The 8,179-nt window shown below is 37.5% G+C and overlaps 1 protein-coding gene across 1 annotated transcript; it reads right to left on the bottom strand.

Moving 5' to 3' along the window:
* Positions 1–68: 68 nt before the first annotated feature.
* zdhhc22 (zinc finger DHHC-type palmitoyltransferase 22) lies at positions 69–4,799 on the bottom strand. The gene is made up of 4 exons (XM_061262222.1): positions 4,711–4,799; positions 4,101–4,171; positions 3,047–3,604; positions 69–2,331 (listed from the first exon to the last, which is right to left on the bottom strand). Exons 3-4 carry the CDS (start codon positions 3,600–3,602, stop codon positions 2,060–2,062), a joined length of 828 nt encoding a protein of 275 aa, XP_061118206.1. The 5' UTR covers positions 3,603–3,604; positions 4,101–4,171; positions 4,711–4,799; the 3' UTR covers positions 69–2,059.
* Positions 4,800–8,179: the final 3,380 nt, after the last annotated feature.

Here is an 8,179-nt window from a genome sequence, read left to right as displayed (position 1 = left end):
CGTCTCATTGTTCTGCTGTGATTTTAGTGATGCTTATGGAAATTACATATAAAAATATGGCAAGCCAAAGCTTTTGAACACTTTTATTGGTTTAAGTGGAATAATTGGAATCAGTTAAAGAAGTACACAGTTGTACAAAGCATGTTCAGAAAAAAAACCTTTTGTTTCCTTGACAAGTGAGGAAGTATTCTCTCAGCATCCAAAATGTGTTTTGTAAAATTAAGTTTAAACAAACCATTTATATATGAAGAATATATATATCTATGTAGTCCACATACAAAACCTCAGAATACAATTCTGTATATGTGAACTAATGTCATTACACAGAAATGTTTTTTGTGTTGGCTCTAACTACAACAAAGCAGCCCATAATTAATTTAAGACATGGGATGTGTGTAGATTGTGTAGAGGCCCTGTTCTTAATTAGGTGGAACATGGTTTTTATTTCCTCCTCCCTGATTATAGGGAAAAGGCCAGAGAAAGGTTCATTGGATAGTCACCACAAGGATTATCCCCCCTCCCCTTTTCTCCATCACTGTACATTGTGTTCTAGGAGTACACTGAGCTTATTCGAATTCCTGGACATAGCCCCCATTGCTTATTTCCCAAATAAATACTAGTTAAAACAATTCATCACACTTAAAAGCTGGGGCTCATAACAGATGAGTACGCATATAAACATACCAAAATGTACATTCTTTGTCACACTCTTGGAAAGTTTGAGGATGAAGTTGTAGAAAAGTTACATTCTTGTACCTTGCTGTGATCACGGCTATAGGTCATCGTATTCCAGAAATCTCTATCGCCCGCGGATTTCATACTTTGTTTTAAGCATTCCGAAAAGTAGCCCTTCTAGTTTGAAGATATACCCGATAAGGACACTGGTAATCCCTGAAATACGAAACAAAAAAAATATTTTAGACTTTTTGTCCTGAAGATAATTTTTAGACTTACACATTAATGTTTTGTCAAACAAATTACTGATTATAGAGGAAAGTTAAAGGCAAGCTTCACCAGCAGATTCAGACACAGTAAAGGACATTGAATCCTTGATTTATAACCGGATATCAATATATTTTGTACGGTAATTGCTACCGCTACGGTTTGTAAAATAACATACTATTTTCTTTGATTGCTGATACTAAGTAGTAAACATGAAAGGAAGAACTGATTAAACATGTGCAACAGAGAGTGCTGGGATGCCTTATTAAAAATGATATATTCCAGCACAGTAAACAGAAAATGAGACTGCCGCCTGTCCTTTGTAACACTGTAGGCAAGAACAATACGGCAGTTCATGGTTACTTTGTGTTAAGTTCAATATCACTCAATAGTAGTGATACTTACAAAACCACTCAATTACTTATAAGGCATCCTCTTTCACTGCCAGTATTGACAAATTCATCACCAATAAGGTCCAGGACAGGACTTTGAGAATTTTTCATTTTACATGTCCTAAATTAAAATTTCTCAATGGGAGTTCTGTCCTGGTGCTTATTTTGTACTTTTTGTAGGATTCACCACCCGTAGGCATTATCATACTGAGTTTAACACAAGTTTCTTTTCATAATTTCCGGAACCATCACCAACAATAACCCTAAACTGCCTCAGAGTCACACACCCTACTGGCTCACCTCAAGAACATACAGGTTAATTAGCAGTAATTACATCGCTGTTCTGACATTCATACCATTGTCAGACAGGTTGGTCATGAGGTTTGGTGATAGACAAAGGACAGTATCATTTTAACTTCACCACGCTATACTGAAAATCAAATTTGGCTGACATCATACTATGGTATGGTATGGTTCATCTGGTATCACAGACTTTCCCACCAGGTCACATCAGTGATGCAGTATGAAGTACATAATAACCAAGAGAATAATAGCCTAGATAATAATACTTCAAATCATCATGTTCTGGAATGCATGTTTTCATATGACAAAAAAAGCTATTATTTTTTCTAGAAATGGTTCTCTTGTAAATGCTTCAGGACAAATCGATGCGTGAGATGAGTTGCACAGGCCTTTGAGAACGACAAACTAAATATCACGGGGGCTCAGTCATGCTTGTGGGCATCACTGGGTGTGGCTTCCACTGTCTGCACTGGCATGAAGAACCCCAGTAGCCAGCGGGTGCCGAAGACGTCTCTTAGGTTGGCCCTCCAGGAGGTGGGGGCCTCCACCAGCTGGCCCCGTCGGAACTGGCACCAGGTCTGGCCCCGACCCACCAGGAGGACCTGCTGGCAGCAGAAGCCAGCGCAGGTGAGACCAATGCCCAGCCACACGTACAGCATCAGCACCAGGAAGAATTGCAGGCCTGATATGGTCCCTGAGAAGAGGAAATACAGGCCTGTGTATATTCTGCCTCTGAACAGATCCAGTGTATTTACAATCGATGAGGTGTTAAAAAAAAAGCGTGTCAACATACAAGAGAACTATTGCATTTGCTAGCAACATTATAGTCATGCATTGTGTCAGAACTAAAAAAAAATATTGACCACTACTTTCTATATATTATTATAATATTATTATTATATTTTTCTTAATTCTTTATTTTTTCTTAATTTCTTTCAAGGCTGCCAATCATTCTGGAGCTGACTGCATATATTTATCTATTGCTACTATTGTCTAAATCTTAATAAAAGGAATGAAATAGCAAGAGCTTCTAGGAAAAACAAGTGAACATGCTATACTTGAATGCATATTACAATTTGCAATCATCCTTTTTAGAAAAGGGTGGTCTTGATATCTGGGTACAGAAACAGAATAGAAACAGAATCAAAACAGATTAAAGCCACACCCCTAGATACTAAAAGCAGTCAACAGCTCCTTAAAAAGCCAGAGGCAGTACTCCCATATTGCAGTGCTCCCTTGTGTTTATAAACAAAGGCATCAATCTTATTGTACTGTACACATATAGAAAGGCTTCTGAAACAGAAACCAAGTGAGATATATTACTATTTTACTATATTTGTATTTTCAGTTCATATTATGAATTAATATAATAATTCCTAGCATTAAGTGCACTTAGGAAGTGAACTCACCAAGGAAGAAATAACCAGTGGAAAGCGGCAATAGGGTTAGGAAGGTCAGTGGGTTTTCGAATGAAATTGAATACTCCACCGTGAGATAAGCCACTCCCAGAACCAAAGAATACAGGCAGGTGCACGACGTATAGATGCAAAACATTATGAAGTAGCGCATGTTTCTGTTGCCAATACAGTTTCCCGTGAAAAAACAGTGGTGGTCTCTTTTCAGAATCACTTTTTTGCACAGTTTGCAGAAATGTCGGCCGTTCAGGAGGTAATGAGCATCCACCCGGTCTGGGCAATCTGGAGAACACACCGGTATTACGTTTTCATTCGCGCTCTCTGCTGGGTGTCTAATCGTCATTGTGTAGTTGCCCAGGGCATTCAGCATCAGATATAGGAAAACAGCGGTATGGAGAAAAGTAGCAGGGCTTAGGTGGGTGCCCGGAGTTTGGAAAATCGTTGGTATGAAAAAGAAAAAGTGCAGGCCAAAGGTTACTATTGTTGCAATGAAGAAGTAGGCGGGGGCGACAGCATTGAGGAGTCTGAGTTTCAACATTCTGATATACATTCCTGTGAAAATAAACAGCCATTAATTGAGAAATGTTGCATTGGCTGAATGCTCAATATCAGTGGAAACCTAAATCCACTTGACACGATAGATTTAAAAAGTGGTGTAAATCAATCAGGTCAAGTGTATTACATTTAACAAGAGGCGTAAACCAATCAGGTCTTGAAAACATGAAACTTTGTTTAAATGATGTTTTGCACGATTATAAGGATTCACTGCCCCTACACCGCTGTAATTTCGTAGCAATAATGGGCTATGGACGTGATGAGAGGACCGAAATGTAAGTGGCACCCTACTTTTTTAAACAATATTGTTCTATACTGTAAACCTATATCACGTTTTGGTCAAAATATTACTTTAAGTCATTGAAGCCTTTTGAACTTTGATTTAACCAATGTATGCTTGATTAACACTCGACTTCAATCTGGATCTGAAATATGAAGTAGGTTATATGTAGGTAGTTATATTGTTCTATAACATCTGTTTTAGCGATCTTACCTGTGTCGATTTAGCTGCACAGTAGTCTTAACCGGTTAAATCCAGCCTATATCACGCTCCTGTGTCTGCCTCTGGTGGGGGGAAACGTGACATTTTCAGCTCATTGGTACATAAACGAGAACAGTACAATGAACGAACCATTGAACGCTAATTAGAACGTTTAACTGCGATAGTTCTCAGGCAGAACTAACAGTCCACTCACGTGAAATGTCCGACGATGATTAATACATCAACGGCACTGAAATATCTGCATTATTTTAATTTGGTGTCAAAATATAAATGTAGAGATATTGTATTTAAACGTCAGAGGTTGAATAAATATGCTACGTATGCTATGTAGGAATGCACTCAGTAGTTCTGATTTGATTGTATAGGCTACATTACATTTTAAATAAGGAAGGTTGTGAGAGTTTCATTCAGGCGTTTTAAAACAAATACCTCCGGTTTTACAGTGCATAGCGACACATCGGCATATAGCGAATGCAGTAGCCCACTGGTGATAAATACTGGGCTAAACTTCCGATAAATGTAATTGGTTATATCTTTTGTATGTAGCTGCAAGTCTTTATATCACATTAAGTCGTGAACAGAATTGTAAAACGTCGATTACCTGCCGTCAGCTTTTTTCATCCGACGGAGCTGTTCTTTCAGCACCAAACCACTAAAGCTCAGGCACGGACACATCAACAGGGATGCACAACCACAATTTTATGTGGACAACTCATTGAAAAAACAAGGAGATTCCGTGTTGCCAAGACGATACAAACGTTAGCTTTTATATTGCTGTGGTGTTGCGGATTGACTAGCACCGCCTACTGGTGTGGACACGAACATCAGTCATACAAACAACCTGGGTAAAGATGAGGTTTTCCAGAAAAAAGCAAATCGATTTATTTTGGACAATTCTGCCTCACGGTCATCTTGATCCATATTAATAGGCTCGATAATACAGGACATACAGCTGGATAACACAAATATGTTTATACTAAACACATTTTAATATGAACAGAGTGGACTGATATTTCAGCGTCCACTACGCCTTCCTGAGAGTCAAAAGAACAGCTCTCGTCATTCTCTTCTCCAGTCTAAATTATTTTGTGTATTTCAGCAAGAGGCCATCCCTATAAAAACATAAATGTTTTTCATTTAATGGCTGCAAGTGTTCTGATATGTTACCAGCAGATGTCCCCATTCAATCAGTAATAACAATGCCAACCTTTGAATGTCAACAATTAGACTGCATGTTTTGTAACACATGACAGATGTTTATATTTAAAACAATATACTGTAATCTCTGTGAACATTTTGGTAATATGACATTATTATACAGTAGGATTAGCAGAGAAGCAATGTAGTATTTCAATCAATTTACCATATACAAGATTATAGCTAATATACTTAATATAACTATTCTTTCTATTCATTCAGTTATATTCTTTTCAGGATCTAACTGAATGTGCACAATTCAGGAATGTGTATTCAGGTTAAATACATATGTTAGTATATGAGGGAATACTGTATGGATCATTTTTAATCATGTGACAATTTCCTTGACAATGACGTGTTGGAGGACAAGCAGCCATAGCGACCCATAGCAACCCATTCATTTTTGTGGTAAGACACAGGGGTTAAACTAGGCCTAAATTACGTGGCATCCATTAAAAAACATTACGATGGCGCCCAGTCAATATGAGCTTTCACATAAAGGTTGAATGGTTGATCTGTAACAGAAGAAAACAAAGATCTAAGGGGGGAACTTCACTGCTGCAGCAACCCTCCTCCTGCCCTCTGTAGGACTGGGTTGCGCCAGCTGTACTTCAGCTGGCGCAACGGAAATAAGCTAACAACATAACTAGCTAGCAGTCCTACAGGCTACACCTACACTCCGCAGGTGTAATCACACAGTCACTCACAAACGGTAAAACCTATTTTCTGCACACAGCGTAATTTTTTGGTAACACCGTGGCATTTTGCAACTCGGTAATCAAGTAGAGGTTTCATTTATAGATATGATATTTCACTAGCAATCTAGCAAACTAGCTATGATGCCAAGTGGAAGAGGGTAATTACATCTTAGTAATGACTTTACGTCCAAAAGAGTTAGGATATGACCAGTTATGATACATAGGCAATCATGACATTGATTTGCTGATTTTGTTGTAAAGAACCTTGTAGCTTGCTAGTTCGGACATTACACTTAATAAAACTGGTACTTCATAAAACTGGTACGCATTAAAAGTAAGCTTAACAGTGACAATGTGATCCGAGCAAATACTTATATAATCAATTTTTTCTTGTTTACTTATATTGCAAATCCATTTTGCTCTTCTTTCTGTTGACAACCTTCAATTTTCTTATCCCTGGTGGGTAATAATCTTTGGCAACTAAATAAAAAACCTGTCTCTCTTTCCCAATCAACTGGATTTGAGCAACCATAAACAGAAATTAACCATTATCTGTGTTATCGCTGTATTTATATGCTTCGTCGTTGACCTGAGATTTTAAAAACTATTTTTTAACTATATATTCACTGGTCAAGGCCACATGGTTTGTGACGTGTATTAAGAACAATCCGGAACATAAACAACGTTCGTAATAACATCGAGTTTGACCCTGGTCCCTTGTCTTGAATCAGTTGTGAATTTTTAGACGGTCCCTGAGCCTGTGGGAGTTCCTCTTGGTTCTCGGTGCTGATGCAGAAAACCAAGAGCATCCTGACCTGACGTTGACGAAAACTACCGTTGAAAAGGTGAGCTATTTTAATAGTGTGTTGCATGTCAATATTAAGTACTAATTGTTTGGAAATATCATAAAAAAAATTTTCAAGCATGCGGCCTGGATGCACGCAGTCCAATTTGCGTTAAGTTGGCTATATCTTAAAAGTGGGTGGATTGATTGAGCAGTTGAGTATGGATACTGCAGCAGTGAACATAACAAAACAACCAGAAGAAACGCGTAGAAATGTACGGTGCGCGTGTTCCGGCAGGGAAAATAAAACGCGTTCACATTGTGACGTTAGATGAGGGGCTAAGCATGTATTTGAAAAATGTTGTGCTTCATTATTAGAGCAACTTGGTTTTAAAGTGACTCCGCCCATTGGGGACCCCGTCTCCCCCGAAGGAATTCTCTCCATTAGTTAAAATTTATATGCTACTTGCGTTATTTCAAATGTATCATTACTAGGTTAGATTTTTACGATGTTACAGAGTATATTTCTACAAGAAGCAGAAGGATTAATATATATAACGATTGTCCTATTGTTCCGAAATATAGGTACCAGCTTACGAATGACAATTTTCTGATTGTGATAAAGGACGATTTAAAATAAATCAGTTGTAGGGTTAAATGCTTGTTTTATCTTTGCGTTTGGAAACTTGTCGACTTACTAAGCCACAAGTTATTAGAAGTGGTAAGAAAGCAATGTGTGTGATCTGGATGGATTTTAGATATACAGTAACATACGAAAGCAGACCTAATCATTTTACTCTAAAACATTTTTGAAGATATGATTATGAGTGTTGAAAACGGTAAATATCATACTTTCAATGCTAATAGAAAGAGTGTGACCAAAATCTATATTCCCTTTCAGATTGATATTGTAATATTCTCAGCCCAGTAATCAAAGTATGTGCCACACTAAATAATTTCAGTGTGGCACATACTCATAAAGTAATTGCTGTGCCTCTCCAACAATAAATAAATAATATAAAAACATTTAATTCTTCAAAATGTATTGTTGAATTTCACATTTATACTTTGAACTGACTTAATATTAGTATAGTAAAAGCAAAGTTATTGTGACTGGTCCAGTGAATTATGTAAGCCGAATGTGGAAAGTATGTCTCCTTGGTATAATTAAATTAAATTGTATTTTTGCAGTTGTTGTTGTTTGTAAAAGAACCAAGTCACATATACCACATCATACTAACTCAGGGTGCGGTGTTTGCATACTGATAATGTGCAGAATGGTCACATGCTTTTGGCCTGCTTTTAAATATAATGTTCTTTGCACAAACTTTATCTGTGGATTATCTAATCCACTGGCTACATTAGCTGTGCTAATTGTCAAGCAAGTTAAC

This window comes from Conger conger, chromosome 1 (genome assembly GCF_963514075.1).
Source record: "Conger conger chromosome 1, fConCon1.1, whole genome shotgun sequence".
In the NCBI taxonomy this organism is placed as follows: Eukaryota; Metazoa; Chordata; class Actinopteri; order Anguilliformes; family Congridae; genus Conger; species Conger conger.
Note: the sequence above shows the minus strand (reverse complement) of the source record. Positions and strands in the feature narration are given on the sequence as shown.

Excerpts from the sequence above, each read along its gene's own strand:
- zdhhc22 (XM_061262222.1), bottom strand. The coding sequence starts at position 3,602 with ATGTATATCAGAATGTTGAAACTCAGACTCCTCAATGCTGTCGCCCCC. Across the intron at positions 2,332-3,046 it reads CACTGGTTATTTCTTCCTTG|GGACCATATCAGGCCTGCAA; the intron begins GTGAGTTCACTT and ends TCCTCTTCTCAG.